Source organism: Desarmillaria tabescens (assembly GCF_030435595.1).
Source record: "Desarmillaria tabescens strain CCBAS 213 chromosome Unknown EV420scaffold_42, whole genome shotgun sequence".
In the NCBI taxonomy this organism is placed as follows: Eukaryota; Fungi; Basidiomycota; class Agaricomycetes; order Agaricales; family Physalacriaceae; genus Desarmillaria; species Desarmillaria tabescens.
Window position 1 is genome coordinate 258,985 of NW_026848341.1, and position 15,077 is coordinate 274,061.

General features: G+C 47.4%; 7 protein-coding genes across 7 annotated transcripts; 4 read left to right on the top strand and 3 right to left on the bottom strand.

Moving 5' to 3' along the window:
• Nucleotides 1-778: 778 nt before the first annotated feature.
• EV420DRAFT_1750987 (uncharacterized protein) lies at nt 779-1,955 on the top strand. Its single transcript, XM_060480352.1, has 5 exons — nt 779-1,000; nt 1,060-1,126; nt 1,182-1,226; nt 1,278-1,392; nt 1,448-1,955. The coding sequence occupies exons 1-5, from the start codon at nt 898-900 to the stop codon at nt 1,667-1,669; spliced, it is 552 nt and encodes a 183-aa protein (XP_060326438.1). The 5' UTR covers nt 779-897; the 3' UTR covers nt 1,670-1,955.
• Nucleotides 1,956-3,094: 1,139 nt separating this feature from the next.
• On the top strand, nt 3,095-4,826 carry EV420DRAFT_1313256 (RTA1 like protein-domain-containing protein). The gene is made up of 6 exons (XM_060468608.1): nt 3,095-3,588; nt 3,648-3,775; nt 3,827-3,933; nt 3,989-4,124; nt 4,171-4,457; nt 4,509-4,826. The coding sequence occupies exons 1-6, from the start codon at nt 3,554-3,556 to the stop codon at nt 4,704-4,706; spliced, it is 891 nt and encodes a 296-aa protein (XP_060326439.1). The 5' UTR covers nt 3,095-3,553; the 3' UTR covers nt 4,707-4,826.
• Nucleotides 4,827-7,194: 2,368 nt separating this feature from the next.
• EV420DRAFT_1647479 (RTA1 like protein-domain-containing protein) lies at nt 7,195-8,349 on the top strand (the record flags this gene model as incomplete). Its single annotated transcript, XM_060478044.1, has 6 exons — nt 7,195-7,229; nt 7,289-7,407; nt 7,463-7,575; nt 7,629-7,764; nt 7,815-8,101; nt 8,152-8,349. 6 exons carry the CDS (start codon nt 7,195-7,197, stop codon nt 8,347-8,349), a joined length of 888 nt encoding a protein of 295 aa, XP_060326440.1.
• EV420DRAFT_854583 (uncharacterized protein) lies at nt 8,152-9,780 on the bottom strand. Its single transcript, XM_060483732.1, has 2 exons — nt 9,665-9,780; nt 8,152-9,609 (listed from the first exon to the last, which is right to left on the bottom strand). The coding sequence occupies exons 1-2, from the start codon at nt 9,731-9,733 to the stop codon at nt 8,446-8,448; spliced, it is 1,233 nt and encodes a 410-aa protein (XP_060326441.1). The 5' UTR covers nt 9,734-9,780; the 3' UTR covers nt 8,152-8,445.
• Nucleotides 9,781-10,310: 530 nt separating this feature from the next.
• Nucleotides 10,311-11,468, top strand: EV420DRAFT_1647481 (RTA1 like protein-domain-containing protein; the record flags this gene model as incomplete). The annotated part of the gene is made up of 6 exons (XM_060478045.1): nt 10,311-10,366; nt 10,426-10,553; nt 10,608-10,714; nt 10,769-10,904; nt 10,953-11,239; nt 11,292-11,468. The coding sequence occupies 6 exons, from the start codon at nt 10,311-10,313 to the stop codon at nt 11,466-11,468; spliced, it is 891 nt and encodes a 296-aa protein (XP_060326442.1).
• Nucleotides 11,469-11,489: 21 nt separating this feature from the next.
• On the bottom strand, nt 11,490-12,919 carry EV420DRAFT_854640 (uncharacterized protein). The gene is made up of 2 exons (XM_060483733.1): nt 12,814-12,919; nt 11,490-12,756 (listed from the first exon to the last, which is right to left on the bottom strand). The coding sequence occupies exons 1-2, from the start codon at nt 12,880-12,882 to the stop codon at nt 11,572-11,574; spliced, it is 1,254 nt and encodes a 417-aa protein (XP_060326443.1). The 5' UTR covers nt 12,883-12,919; the 3' UTR covers nt 11,490-11,571.
• A 156-nt stretch (nt 12,920-13,075) lies between these two features.
• On the bottom strand, nt 13,076-14,629 carry EV420DRAFT_1767359 (uncharacterized protein). Its single transcript, XM_060480917.1, has 2 exons — nt 14,541-14,629; nt 13,076-14,485 (listed from the first exon to the last, which is right to left on the bottom strand). Exons 1-2 carry the CDS (start codon nt 14,607-14,609, stop codon nt 13,310-13,312), a joined length of 1,245 nt encoding a protein of 414 aa, XP_060326444.1. The 5' UTR covers nt 14,610-14,629; the 3' UTR covers nt 13,076-13,309.
• Nucleotides 14,630-15,077: the final 448 nt, after the last annotated feature.

Below are 15,077 nucleotides of genomic sequence, written 5' to 3' on the forward strand. Positions count from 1 at the left end.
CGGTTGAAGGTCATCGTGGAAATTTCGGTGGATTGAACCGCTGTTCTATACACCAAGGCGCTTGCTGTACAAAAATACGACAGTAGAAGTCAGACAACCCGGACTGCGCAACGAATACAAGTACTGACAAAGTACCGACATATTTTATCCCGGGCATCATTTTAGCTTTGCTACGGACCACGATGCATGAGGGCATGGGTGTCGTGTCCCATATATAGTACCAGATGCGATATTTTCTGATTCTTCGGCAAAGTGAAGTTCGGAATTTTTGGCCGCATAGCAGGGATCATAAAGATATGGATACCATCTGCTTTGGTTGAAAAAGTGCTGCGCAGCAGCCCATTCTCAACGCAATGGGTGAGGTCGCATGACCCTGTACAACGGTTGGTAGAAAGCGTTCTACTGGGTATTATTCGGGCGAAGAATTGATGAATTATTGGCAAGTCCAATATACAGGGTTGGTATTTGAAACCGTACATGTTGCGCAGCTAGGCAGCTCGCGACTGCGCCGCAACTTTCTCTCCTTCCTTCACACATCCATGAGCATTCCATCGTCTGCAAGAAGACAATACTTACCATTCTTCCCTCCAACGTCCATTTTCCGACTATTGCCATATGTAGGAAATCCTGGGCATCAATAACCGCACCGGGCGCGGCATCTCCACAAATAGGTCGCCTTTCAGCAGCATATAGTCAACGGGCAGAATGAAACGGATTCGAAACTCGCCGGACGGTCTCAGTGCATCGTCTGTCACGGTGAAATGTCAAAGCCACAAGGCCCGGCTAACGCCGGTTTGGTCTCATGTCTAGGCACTCTTCTTTTCGCTTCTCTTCCACGGTCGTCAACGTTGCCCTTGTGTTGTCCAGCTTGTTGCCTTTCCTCCCTCAAAACTTGCAATGGCCTCTCGTCTTTTCACCGTCCTTGCTGCTGCTTCTGCTCTCTTTGGAGCTGCATTTGCGGATTTGAAAGTCACCTCGCCCAGTGCTGACATCTGGTGGGGTTAGTTGACGGTTTTTCTTCTCTCTTGTTTTTCTCTGATTTCTTACTACTTTATCCAGTTGCACAGTCGACAAACGTTATCGCATGGTCTTGCAATGACTCTCCGTACTCTGAATTTACCATCCTGTGAGTTGGTTTACTCAGTATCGTTCGATATCGCGGGGTTTGACTGGCTATCTAGGATTACGAACCCGGACACCAGCGTTCTCACTTCTGCTCTGGCCATGTAGGTATCTCATATTCACTGGAGACCTTCTTGTCTCACAGCCACTTCCAGTGTCGCTATCGAGCAGAACTATGATTGCTCCAAGGTCCTGACTCAACAACAAGTCAGCATGCCTGCTGCTACTGGGTATGTTCTCCAGCTTGCGAATCCCCTCAACAGCAGTCAAGTGAGTCTACTTGTTTACAATTGTTGTTTGAAACCTGTCTGACTGGTATCGATAGGTATACGCTGCATCCGAGCCATTCGAAATCAAGGCTCTGGGAGCTGCCTACCCATCTTCTTCTGCTGCCGTCGAAAGCGCCACCGGCTCTCTCGCCGCTGCTTCTGCCTCTGCGGCTTCCGCTTCTGCTTCTGCTTCAGGCAATGCTGGATCCAACTTGAAGACGTCCCTTGGATTTGGCTTGGGTGCAATTGGTGCCATCCTTGGATTGGTGACCGTTTAAAGAGACTCGGCGACTGACATTTTTTTCGGGTTGGACACTTTCTACTGACATTATACCAAATTTCCAGTTGCTGTTACAACGTACTTTATGCCTATCCCTTGATTTCCGCTCCTTTTCCCTGTTCAGGTATTTACATGTGCCCCATGACATTCATACGTACCTGCTTCATATACACCCGTTCCAATTACCCCCCAGTTGATGTATACGTATAACATCTCATCAGTGTTTGTATGTCATTTGGATGTCCTCCCAATTATAAATCACGACTGATTGCCTATCGAGGGATTTCACAGTATACCTAGCACCTAATTTCCTCACGGAACGGGAAGTATTGTCCTCATGAAAATTGTCTAATCATTCGGTTTGAGTGGACATTCAAATAATTTATCTTACGTTCGTTCCCAATTGCCGAAACGTAACGAGGGCATGAAAGTAAGTATATAAGGGTAGGCATAATGATTATCGGGGGTCTTCGTCCACAATTTTACAGCATGCCTGTCAAACTCTATGCTACGAGCTCCAGTCACCGCGTCCTCGAAAGTGTCGATCAGCTCCGGGTAACAGACAGAGGTCTCGACAGTTCCAAAGATACCGGAATTCAATAAAGGGTATTATACGCCTTACGATGGCCAGGGGCCGTGAGGGCTCCGAAACAATTGCGTACAACGGATATCAATGGAAGTGCAAGTACAAGAGCCGCTGATACCAAGCAAACAAAGCATACTTACTAAAGAAGGCGCGTTCTACTGCTTACTATCACGTATTCGAACCACAGCTAATCGCGGCTATAGACCAAAAACTGGGGATAACGAATAGACTATTAAATGGCTCTGCCTCGGGTCCATTTTGCACCCCAGTCGTTATCGTTGCATCATGTACTCCTGATGGGTCGTCTGAGAGATGTACGGCAGCAGCCTGACGCTCAAGAGAGGCTTCATCGCAAGAACGGAGTTCGGGAGATGCAGAATTGCTGTGAAGCGATCTTCGAGAGACAAATACAGTTATAGAATAATATACAGCTTCCCCTTGACGAACATGAACTGGGAGAGAAACAGAAAGTTGACGCCAGGACTTGAGACGCGTTTCGTAAAAGCAAAAGTATAGACGTGGTCGGCGCTGTGGCCTGACATAACATATATAGACTCGAACGCAGGAGAGCACCAGATATTAAGTACACGCCATCCCAGGACCGTCACAAAGCCCAAACAATGAGGATGTCAAAAGAGTGTAGCTGGTGCACCCTTATATGAGCACGTAGCACAGAGCTGCGAATTAACGAACGTGAAATCTTGCTTGACTTAAATGTCGGAACCTGGTGGAAGGAAAGTATCCGAGGACAAATAGTTAGCCGTCGATCACCTTAGGGCAGGCGGCTATAACACAACCACATGGTTCGGTAGAAGAAAGTGTCGTCGTACAGGTCGTCGTTCATTTTGATGGCTTCAGCGTGTACCTCAATCCCTGTGTCAGCTCCTTCCATGTCGCAAGATGTATATCATATACTATATCGATAGATTCAAATACAGATGGTAACGAGACTACATCGCAGCTGACAGCAAAAATTCTAGATCCACTTTTAAGGGAAGACGGATCCCTTTTGTTATGTTTTCCGGATATGCATATTCCGGATGCAAGAGGCTCAAATCTCTTTGGATCTCAAAATATCTATTCCACGAATATAATGGTGAAATACTGCGAGGTGTACAGGGGCTGTGTCCAAATGATAAGACATCGTACTGCACAGCAAAGCCGATCCGAGTGCGAGGTCCGAATGCGAGTGCGAGTGCGAGTGCGCACCACTATATCAATGGGCGTGTTCCATGCCCTCCTACCACAACTTAAACTTCTCTTCCCGCCTTCTAATCCTCGCGATTCTTCTACACTATGAGCGACTCTGATTCCAAATACCAACTCTATCAGTATGGTGCTTCTTTTCGTCTTAATTTTACACTACTCATCAAAGTTCCTTTTATTACAGCTATACTCCCAGTGCTATTGCAGCTGCGATATTTGCCGTGATATTCTTTTTGTCTACAATCTTCCAGGCTTGGAGGACATTCAAGACGCGATCCTGGTATTTTTCTGCCATGATCATCGGTGGCCTTAGTTGAGCCGATTTATTCATTGAGCTTATATCGTTGCTGACCACTGTCATAGTGGAAGGTATTGGATACATTGGCCGAATTCTGTCGCACAAAGAACCCGAGTCTCTTGGTCCATATATTATGCAGACGCTTCTGCTTTTGGTGGCTCCTGCTCTATTTGTGAGTCCCTCATAGTTCCAAAGTTAAACGCAAGTCTGACGCTGTCTTTCGCAAGGCGGCGGCTATATACGTCGTGTTAGGGAGGCTAATCCGCATGCTTCATGCCGAACGATTCTCTCTCATTCGTCTCAATTGGCTCACCAAGTTCTTTGTCCTTGGCGATGTCATTAGCTTTTTTTTACAATCCGGAGGTCAGCCACTTCATTCTTCCATTAAACATGCGCTGACGCTATACAGGTGGAGGCATCATGGCAAGTGGCAATGATTCAAACAAGAGGAAGATCGGCCAGTACGTTATTATCATTGGACTGCTCGTCCAAATAATATGGTTCGGAGGCTTCATCTTCGTGGCTGGTGTCTTCCATTATCGTATGCGAGTGGTCCCCACTGTGACGGACAAGACGAACTGGAGAAGACTCATGCATGTCCTATATGCCGCGAGCACCATGATCCTGGTGCGATCGGTGTTCCGTGTTATAGAGTTCGCACAAGGGAACGATGGATACCTCATGAAGAGTGAAGTCGTGAGTTGTTCGCTGATTCCTCCTCCGAAAATGGCTCTGATCCGGTAGCAGTGGATTTACATTTTCGACTCAGTTCTTATGGCTGGAGTTATCACTCTTTTCAACATCTTCCATCCAAGTTCATACCTACGAGACGATGGGCAGTATACTATGAGGGAACACGAAGAAAAGACCACGCGTGTGCATGACGAAGAGCATGCTACCACGGTCGCACCGCATCCCTATTCTGACCCACGAAGAGGACTTTAACTTATCGTTTTAGAGGGGACTAATATCTACTAGACTCGGACATTGCAGGCTACCATTCGTAGAAAACTGTATGTATGTATGATATATTACAGACTTAGATAGATATTATTTGGGGCAATATATGCCCTTCTGCCTTGATGCTCTCGCTATGCTCACCCAGTTTCGAAGTCCTTACCTGCAAAGCGCGCCCAGGGGCATACAACGTGTATAGCCGACTTAGCCGACTTAAAGATGTCCTGCCACAAGACAACGCGAAACCCACAGATCAGGTATTGAGTATCCTGGGCCAAGCGGACGATGTCCCCTTGTTCTGGTCTCCAGGTGGAGCTTGATGCACGAAATTGTGCCCGAAAAAAAATCAGTAAGTTGTAACGGTAATTGTGATCTTTGGCACAGCAACGACCTTAATTACCCCCGGTCGCAGAGATGGGGAAATACATGAGTGTTGCTGTCCAACCTGACTTGACCCAGTCATTCGTGATATAAGATACGCCCGTCCGCTTGACGCCGGCATAGCTAAAATAATGTACAACGCAAGGAATCAGAATCGACTGCCGTCGAACGCATGTGTGTGTTACGGATGGCATCGATGCTTCAAGCTTGTGCGGTGAAGGAACCGAAGACAGAACAAGAGTGATGCATGTGGAGGTCTCTATGTCGGAGGAAAAGGCCCACGAGCCAGTCTGTACGCAGAGACTGGCCTAGGCTACTGCCAGTCGGAGTGTGTCGATTCTTGCTCCTTTGTGCTACTTTGAGTATTTGCTCAAATTCGAAGATCATAACTATGCTCACCTCGTCATAGATGAGTAGAAAGTCTTTGTACTTCGTTGGAGTATCTTCATGGTATGGCGACATGATAACGACAGTCTGTAAACGTCGTTATATTCGATGCCTCTCCCCTCTCTGTGCTAGTAGATGATAAGGAGATCGCGACGTAAGTGGCTGATGGCGAAAATCTCGCTACTGCAATTTCCGAAGGATCGTAAAAAACCGCATCTGATCTATCAGCGGCTCAACCTTCGGTAGGAAAACATAGGGCACTAAAAAGATGACATGGACTGGTCGTGCAGCTATCGACAGTGATAAGCGAACTGTGCGAGAGTGCCATCTAGATAGAACACATCTTTCTACAGTGTGATGTCTGTTTCAGTGAATGCTTGGAAAGGTGCTCCCAACTATCAGGGCCGAAGAAGGAGGACTCGCCGCTAAGAAGTTCTATCAATTTCCAACAATGGCTGTTCGGTCAAGCAAAGATACTCACTTTTTCGTCGGGAAAGTTCATATGCCGGGTTCTTCGCATCAAGTTCTTTGCTAGGGGCTCCACAGATGTCACCGGCCTCAATAGTAATTGACCATCTCCGGGTACCAGTATTCCAAACAGAGGTCTCGACGGTTCTACGAATCCGAAATTCAATCCCAACTATCGGATAAAGAGGCCTTCAAAATGAGGGCTCTTGCACAAACACGACGGAGGTCGATGGAAATGCTAGTACCAGAGTCACTGCTACCAAGCAAGCAAGTAATGTCAGAGAAAGGCACATTCTGCTGACTATCACGCGCTAGGATCGCAGCTAGCTACCATACTACTCTAGAGAACGGATAGATTACCAGCAGGCTAGTTCCATGTCCACCTCAGTCAGTATGCAGCGCATCGACCAGATAGTCAAGAGAGTCATCATCGCAAAGACGAAGTACGGGAGATGTAGAATTGCAGCGAAGCAACCTTCGATATAGTTTCCCTCGACGATACATCTCAAACTGCTCATATGAAACGAAGATAAAGTAGAGATATTACAAGATTTTCCCCACAATGCCAAGTACACACCGTCACAGAGACGCAAGAATGAGGATGTGAGCGGCCGTGAACCAGTGAGTGTGAAATCTTGATTACAGTTCAGCTGTCCCCGGAGAACCTTGTCCGGGATCGATGGTCGATCAGAAGAAAGTGAGATAATTCCAAAATTAGTAATCCAGATTCCAACATCTCTAGTTTTCTTCCCTACGGTCAACCTGGTAGAAATATCCACGCAAGATGGCCGTGGCGTGGGGTTGCCATTGAAGAATCATAGGGCAAGCTGGAGGACTCAATTGACTCCAGGAAAGCGCCGCTCATATCAATGAGTGCACCAGCCCTTGACGACAGACTTCCGTAGCAAGCTATGTATCGAAAACTTGCTTCACACAAGGATGGTAACGAGATTGCACCGCTGATAGCGGAAACATTATAACAGATCCACTTCGAGGGTAACTTCCTGTGTTAGAAGCAGATAAGCCGGCCGTATTAACTTCTTGGAATAATATGCGTGACTCACCGGACGGAAAAGGTCAACGGACGAATGCAGGGTGTGCGTTGGGGCTATGTCAATGGAAGAAACCACAGAAGTGCGAGTGCGAGTGCGAGCGCGGGCCACTATATCAATGAACTTACTTCGTGCGCTTCTACCATATTCTAACTCCTCTCCTTCGATTCCTCTTCATTTTCTACACAATGAGCGACTCTAATACAGATTTCCCACTTTATAAGTATGGCACTTCTTCATGTCTTAATTTTACACTACTTATCGAGACTGCTTATATTACAGCTACACTCCCAGTCTTGTCGCAGCTGCGGTATTTTCCGCTATATTCTTTGTTTCTTCCGCGGCCCTAGCTTGGAGGACATTCAAGACGCGATCCTGGTATTTTTCTGCCATGATCATTGGTGGTCTCAGTTGAGTTATTTTATCCTTGAAACCTCCTGACGTTGTTAACCACAGTCACAGTGGAAGGTGTTGGATACATCGGCCGAATTCTGTCTCACAATGATCCCGAAGCTCTTGGTCCGTATGTTATGCAAACGCTTCTCCTCTTAGTAGCTCCCTCTCTGTTTGTGAGTTCCTATTATTCCATGTCGAACTTGAATCTAACACTGTCATCCACAAGGCCGTGGCTATATATGTCGTATTAGGAAGGCTTATACGCATGCTCCATGCCGAACATTACTCCCTCATTCCTCTCAAGTGGCTCACCAAGTTCTTCGTCCTTGGCGAAGTCATAAGCTTTATCTTACAATCTGGAGGTCAGATAACTTGTATACTCTCTCATCGAACTAGCATTGACGCTACACAGGTGGGGGCATCATGGCAGGCAGCAAAGATCAAGACAAGATAAAGATCGGTCAATATGTCATCGTAGTCGGACTGATCCTCCAAATGATATGGCTCGCAGGTTTCGCCGTCGTGGCGGGCGTGTTCCATTGTCGCATGCGAGTTATCCCAGCCGTACCGGGAAAGGCAAACTGGAGAAGGTTTATGTTTGCTCTCTACGGCGCGAGCAACATGATTCTGTCGCGATCAATGTTCCGGGTCATAGAGTTCGTACAAGGACGTGATGGATTCTTCATGCAGAGTGAAAGGGTGAGTTATTCGCTGACTGTTGTCTGAAAAATTCTCTGACACAGTAGCAGTGGATTTACCTTACCGATGGACTTCTTATGGCTGAAGTACTTGCTGCGTTCGTTTACTTCCATCCGAGTGCATACATACGAGGCGACGAGCAGTATACGATGGGGGAACACGAAGAACTGAGTATGCATGCGCGTGACGAAGAGCATGCGAATACAGTTTCAATGCATCCCTATTCTGGCCTAGGAAGTGGACGGTAATCTACAAGTATGGAGAAGGAGCACAACAATTACTAGACTTGGACATTACGCGCTGCTATTCATAGAAAACTTGTGTTTATCGGCGACACCAAGATATTATTCTAGGCATCGTATAATGCCATCCTGCCCTGATGTCCCTGCCTCATTCAACCAATTTATGAAATCCGTCCCCGTGAAGTCAAATGCCTGATTCTCACATGGCGGATCCAATTCATTCGAAAGCCATCCTATCCACGGTGTCCATCGAGCGTCAAGCACAGACATAATCCTTGTTGCTTCATTACCCCACTGCTTTCTCACCCACCACGGACCATCCTCTGCCACCCGTTTCATCATAACACAGTAATGCGCCAGGATGATTAGTGCACGCGGTCTCTGCTCTATCAATAGGCGAATAAACGTATTGGATACCTTTGACCACCACATACATGATGCATGCATGCAGTAGTCTTTCTCAAATGACGCTTTCCATGATATCTCTAGAAAGTGTATCGAGTCTTTATATGACTTATACACCGATACGTCGTGCAGCTCCTCAACGTCTGGTGGCGAGTTTTCCGTGCTCAAAAGCGTGGACAAGGATGATAGAAATGGTCCTTCCGGGGATGTAAGTATGATTGTTGGTGCCAAGGTGATGAACATCGGACGTAGAACGCCATTCTGGAGCTGTGTCCAGTTTCTCGCAACCTTGGGGGGGATAGCACGGAACGTGATTTGCCAGCCGCTCGAGTATGAGGAAACCGTGGTCGACGTAGCAAACTCGTAGAGTGCTACGAGAGCCTCGGTGATAAAGACGGCATTGATATCCACTTTGCCATCCATTTCTGCCTTTTGCACCCCCGTTTTCGCCTGCCAGTGGTGGGTGCTCGCGGCTATAGCATAGTGAGTTGCAGTGGGGTCAGCGTAGCGAGCATGGAGCGCTGATACCGCGAGGATAGCGTGGAGGAGACATTTATTTCTAGGGTCGAACGCGATTTTGGGAACGACAATCCTCCATACATTTGCCGTGGCAGGATCAGAAGAAAGTGAATACGAAGTAGCGGTAGAATAGTGGTGCAATAGTTCGAGATTCAACATGTCAAATGAACTTTCGCCAATACACCTCGATATTGTGGAAGGGGGGCTCTCATGTGAACTTGATCCAGCCTGGGCAGATGTCCCTGGCAGCGCAGAATTATGTTCGAGTTGAGGGGCATTGATCCAGACACATTCTGCCCCTCTTCTGGTGCAGTTTTTGCACATGGGAAGTTCCTCATCGCACTGTAAATCACTTCAACGTTAGCGTCAGCTTAACGAGGTCTGGCAGAGGACACGCCTTGACTTTTCGTTTCTTGCACGTTTTGCATCCACTTCGTGTCTTATTGTGAGGGCGAATAGGCGGCATAGGGAATGCTGTATCAGTGTACGGTCAAAATGTGACTTCAAATTGTTAACGGTACCGCTGCACCGCCTTAGCTCGGAAGTCCGGCCCGTAGTCTTAGCGACCATGTTGACACTCATCCCACTTTGATCCTACTTATCGTCCCTCCCTGAACAGGTACGTATCGTTCTCATGCCTAGGAGAGATAGAAAGCAACTCAACCGGGGAAGAAACCCTCCAGGTGCTTTACACAAAACAGCTCTTCTATATGGCTCGAAGTGCATCTGGTCCTGCTTCAAGTTGCAGCCTCCGCAGACCGTAAATTGAAGAAGCAAACGCTTCAATGACAGAAACAATGCTGTCTCCTCCAGCCTGTTTATGTGATTTCAACATGAAAAGAACAGCAAAACGCTGCGGCTTTGCCTCGGGGTGCGCCCAAATGGATGAAAAGCTGTATTTTGATGTCATCATAGTCCGAGTCCGAGTCCGAATCCGAGATCGAATCCGAATGCTTGCTGCTACTTATATTTTTGAACGCGTTTTGATACCATGTTCATGCTCCCTTTTCTTTCTTTTTCAGTCCTGGTGGCTTGTCTGTAGCATGAGTGACTCCTCCGACTCCGACTCCAGTGTCTTTGAAGGCTTCAAGCTTTATCGGTAACTGCACACTCTCTTCGCCATAGAAATCGAGCTATACTAAAACACTTGTTTTACAGATACACACCCAGTGCCGTTGCCGCCGCTATATTCTGCGTGATATTCCTTGCTTCGACCGTATATATGGCATGGAAGAATTTCAGAACCCGATCCTGGTTCTTCACCGCTATGGTCGTCGGTGGACTAAGTAAGTCGAGTTGATCTATCGTTGCATTGTCTCGCGTCACTGACACGTTTTCAGTGGAGGGTATAGGTTACATTGGTCGAATTCTGTCGCACAGTAACCCCGAAGCGTTGAATCCCTATATTATGCAGTCTATTCTGCTTCTAGTGGCTCCCGCTCTATATGTGCGTATTTTTTTACCTTGAGATTCTCTGGATATGTTTTCATGTCTTTTAAAGGCTGCCTCCATATACGTCGTACTCGGTCGACTAATGCGCAAGCTCCATACTGAACGGTTCTCTCTCATACGGATCAATTGGCTCACCAAGTTCTTCGTCACTGGTGACGTCCTGAGTTTCTTCGTCCAATCCGGCGGTAAGTTTAGTTGGCCCCTCGTGGTGAGCTAGAACCAACAGTCCACAGGTGGAGGCTTCCTCGCGGGTGCCAAGGACCAGAGTGATGTCAATCTCGGCCAGACCGTCATTATTGTCGGCTTGGTCATTCAGATACTATGGTTTGGAGGGTTCATCCTCGTGTCTGTCGTTTTTCATTATCGTATGCGGGTGGTCCCCATCGTCATCGAGAAGAGAAGTTGGAGGACCTTGATGTATGTCCTCTACGTCGCGAGCGCCATGATTATGGTGCGATCCGTTTTCCGGGTCATAGAATTCGTGCAAGGAAACGATGGCTCCATCATGAGGAATGAAGTAGTGAGTATTACTCTCGTTCCCGATCCGAATATTCGTTCTGAACCGACGACAGTGGCTCTACATTTTCGATGCTGTTCTTATGGCTACGGTTATTGTCCTGTTCTGCATTTTCCATCCCAGCGAGTACTTGCAAGAGAACGAGGAGGAGTACAGAATGGGAAGTCGTGACCGTGAAGAGCTTGCAGCTGTTATGCCACCACAGCACTATGCAGCCGTACGAGACTACTAAAATGCGTTTAAAGATTCTATATATACAACCGTCTACTATACAGGCTTTCTTACGGGACTTTTTCATCTTTTTAATGGTACACTGTTCGCATACAGGTACAAAATCACTGTCTTTCGATACTGTAGTGCAAACTAGAAATGGTCTGTCCTATAACTGTCTCCTGCGTTAATGGTCCGTTGAACCAATCTAGAAGATCTACGCCCGTAACATCAAAAACCTGGGTATCATGCACTTCATCCAACTGACTCGAGAGCCATCCTAACCACGGTGCCCACCGCGCGTCAAGCATGGAGATGATTCTCGCAGCTTCATTACCCCATTGCTTCTTCGCCCACCACGGCCCATCCAGGGTTACACGTTTCATCATAACGCAGTAGTGCGCCAGTATGATGAGTGCTCTGGGTCTCTCCTCTGCCAATAAACGAAGGAACGTAGCTGACATCATATACCACCATAAACCCACACGTTGATTAGATGAAGTTCCCCATGACCGCTCCAAAAAATATATCGAATCCTTATAGGCGGTGCGCACCGACACGTCGTACAACTCCTCGACATCCGGAGCTGAGTGTGATGTGCTCAAGAGTGTTGACAAGGATGATGGGAACTCTTCCTCCCAAGGCGTAGATAGACGTGTTGGTACCACAGAATCTATGAGCGAACGCAGAATACTGCCTTGGGTCTGTGTCCGGTTCGTTTCAATGTTACGGCGGATTGCACGAATGGTAATATACCAATCGCTAGAGCGCGGAACTACTTCGGTTGATGTGGCAAATTCGTACCGCGCGATGAGAGTTAGTGCGACGAAGACGGCGTTTATGTCTGCGGCAGTGTCTTCCATGTCCGTCAAATGTAAACTGAGCTTCGCCCGGTAATAATAAGCACTTGCCGCTTCGGCGTATCGATCCACAATGGCGGACGTGGAATCCACGTGCATGTGAAGAGCGGAAAAAGCGAGAATGGCATGGAGGAGGCAGTGATTGCGAGGATCAAAAGCCATTTTGGGAACGAGGCTTCTCCAGATTCCTGACGCGCCAGGATCCGAAGAAAGAGAATAGGAAGCTGATATAGAATAGTGGTGCATTAATTCTAGCGTCAACAGGTCGTACGATGAACCTGCGCTACTAGTAGGCCACTTCGTTATTGTGGAGAGAGCGGCGCCCGTGTTCAAGAGCCTGAGTTGTTCGGATTCCCTGGGAATTTTTGTGCTGCAGCCTGAGGTAGAATTCCAGACACACTCTATCCCTCTCCTAGTGCAGTTCTTACATATGGGAAAATCTTCATCGCACTGCAAATCATTTCAACGTTAGCGTCAGTTGAACAATCGCTGGCAGAGAGGACATACCTTGACCTTGCGTTGCTTGCATGTTTTGCATCCACTTCGCGACTTATGGTGTGGACGAATTGGTGTCATGGTGCTAGGTGTATGATGCTGGTCGTAGTGAAAGTTGATGTGTATCAGAATTTCCAACGATTGTGCTCCTTTGCATTGCGCGAAGTCCGGCCCGCTTCACACGAGCTACTTCTCATTCATAATATATTCAAGCTCTCTGACGGACCGACAAGAGAGGCCACATCGCTGTTGCAAACTTAATCAAATTCTAACGGATGACCACAGCTTGAGTCCCGTATTGCTACTTGTCATATGCCGTGTATGATAAAGCATCTCTTCTTTCTTCAGTGGCGCGGTCTCACACTGGACTTAATGTCCAAAACCTTGGTGTGGGGAACTTGATCTCCTCAGAAAAGAGAGATGTTCTGGGCTGATTCTAAACACTGAGGAAGGGCCAAGAAGTATGAATAAAAGACAGATTCGGGCGTACCCTTCCGGATATAACCTATTATATCGTATGCAAACCAGAAATGGTCTGTCCAATAACCGCCTCCTGCATTGATGCCTCATTTAACCAACTCAAAAAATCTATGCCCGCAAAATCCAGAGCTTGGGTATTATGCACTTCATCCAACTGACTCGAGAGCCATCCTAACCACGGTGTCCATCGGGCGTCAAGCAGGGAGATAATTCTCGCAGCCTCATTACCCCACTGCTTCTTCGCCCACCACAGCCGCCCTTCCTGAGTTACGCGCTTCATCATAACACAGTAGTGCGCCAGTATTATGAGTGCACGGGGTCTCCCCTCCTTCAATAATTGAAAGAACGCGTTGGGCATTATATACCACCATATGCCGACGCTTTCATTGAGTGGAGCTTTCCATGCTCGCTCCAGATAAGATATCGAATCTTCATAGGCGGTACGTATTGACACGTCGTTCAGCTCCTCAACATCCGGAGCTGGATGTGTTGTACTCAGGAGTGTCGACAAGGATGACGGAAACTCTTCTTCCAGAGACGTGAATAAGAGTGACGGCGCCATAGCAGCAAAAAGCGAACACAGAACACTGCTCTCGAGTTGCGTCCGATCCTTTTCATGAATGTTCCGGCGGATTGCGCGGATGGTGAAATACCAATCGCTCGCTAAGGATGGAAATGCTACTGCTGATGTAGCAAATTCATATCGCGCGACGAGAGACAACGCAATGAGAACGGCATTTATGTCTGCAGTCTCCCCCGTGTCTGCTATGTGTAGGCCTCTTTTCGCTTGATAATAATATGCGCTTGCAGCTGAGATGTACCGATCCGCGAAAGGAGACGTTGAATTGGCGTGGCCAATATGGAGAGCTGAGAAAGCGAGAATTGCATGGAGAAGACACTGATTGCGGGGGTCAAAGGCCATCTTGGGAATGATGTTGCTCCAGAATGCCGACGCGCCGTGTTCCAAAGAGAGTGAATAGGAAGTAGATGTAGAATAGTGGTGAATTAATTCCAACGTCAACAAGTCGGATGAACCTGTGCTGGTCCACCTCAGTATTGTGGCAATGTCTTGGTTCGAACTTGTTTGTTCGCCCAGCATCGACCGTACTAGCGCTGTTGATCCGTGTTTTGTGCCAGTAGTACTCCGGACACATTCTATCCCTCTCCTGGTGCAGTTCTTGCATATGGGAAAGTCTTCATCGCACTGTCAATCATTTAAACGTTAACATCAGCTAAAAGGAATTTTGTGGGATACACACCTTGACTTTGCGGTTCTTGCACGTTTTGCATCCAGTTCGTGTTTTGTGGTGAGGGCGAATAGGTGGCATGTTGTATGCTGAAAGCAGATTTGAATCAGAATTTCAAATGATCAACCAGACTCAAATGTAAAGCACTGCCGGGAAGTCCGGTCCGTAGACTCGGCCACGAATCAAGTGTGACAATTGTCGCACTGCAAATTTTCAACATTCATTTTCTCTTTCTTCAGTGGAACGGCACAGGGAAGGATGATGAACTTTGACTCCTCGCTTCTTTCCCGACAAGTACGGTCTTCAAAAAAAAAGAGATAGAGAAGAAGTCCTCAGAAGAAGCTCTAGCTTCTGAACGGACAGTTTAGGAACTGGAGAATGCAAGTTAAATTTATATTCATTGAAGCAAGGCCTTTGAACACTAGTGGAAAGCACGACATTGCTATGGCGGGGACTTGGAGAAAACGATGCCGCACGAGCGAAGAAAACGCTTAGCATCGTCTCCCTTATGGATGAGGCGGTGCCAAATGCAGGTTCTCCGTTCAAGGA

Bases quoted from the DNA above. Each gene is read 5' to 3' on its own strand.
- EV420DRAFT_1750987 (XM_060480352.1), top strand. From the start codon at position 898: ATGGCCTCTCGTCTTTTCACCGTCCTTGCTGCTGCTTCTGCTCTCTTT. The intron at 1,127-1,181 runs GTGAGTTGGTTT...CTGGCTATCTAG, and splicing joins TACTCTGAATTTACCATCCT to GATTACGAACCCGGACACCA. The intron at 1,393-1,447 runs GTGAGTCTACTT...TGGTATCGATAG, and splicing joins ATCCCCTCAACAGCAGTCAA to GTATACGCTGCATCCGAGCC.
- EV420DRAFT_1313256 (XM_060468608.1), top strand. From the start codon at position 3,554: ATGAGCGACTCTGATTCCAAATACCAACTCTATCA. The intron at 3,776-3,826 runs GTTGAGCCGATT...CCACTGTCATAG, and splicing joins CATGATCATCGGTGGCCTTA to TGGAAGGTATTGGATACATT. The intron at 3,934-3,988 runs GTGAGTCCCTCA...GTCTTTCGCAAG, and splicing joins TGGTGGCTCCTGCTCTATTT to GCGGCGGCTATATACGTCGT.
- EV420DRAFT_854583 (XM_060483732.1), bottom strand. From the start codon at position 9,733: ATGCCGCCTATTCGCCCTCACAATAAGACACGAAGTGGATGCAAAACG. The intron at 9,610-9,664 runs GCGTGTCCTCTG...AGTGATTTACAG, and splicing joins GCAAGAAACGAAAAGTCAAG to TGCGATGAGGAACTTCCCAT.
- EV420DRAFT_854640 (XM_060483733.1), bottom strand. From the start codon at position 12,882: ATGACACCAATTCGTCCACACCATAAGTCGCGAAGTGGATGCAAAACA. The intron at 12,757-12,813 runs GTATGTCCTCTC...AATGATTTGCAG, and splicing joins GCAAGCAACGCAAGGTCAAG to TGCGATGAAGATTTTCCCAT.
- EV420DRAFT_1767359 (XM_060480917.1), bottom strand. From the start codon at position 14,609: ATGCCACCTATTCGCCCTCACCACAAAACACGAACTGGATGCAAAACG. The intron at 14,486-14,540 runs GTGTGTATCCCA...AATGATTGACAG, and splicing joins GCAAGAACCGCAAAGTCAAG to TGCGATGAAGACTTTCCCAT.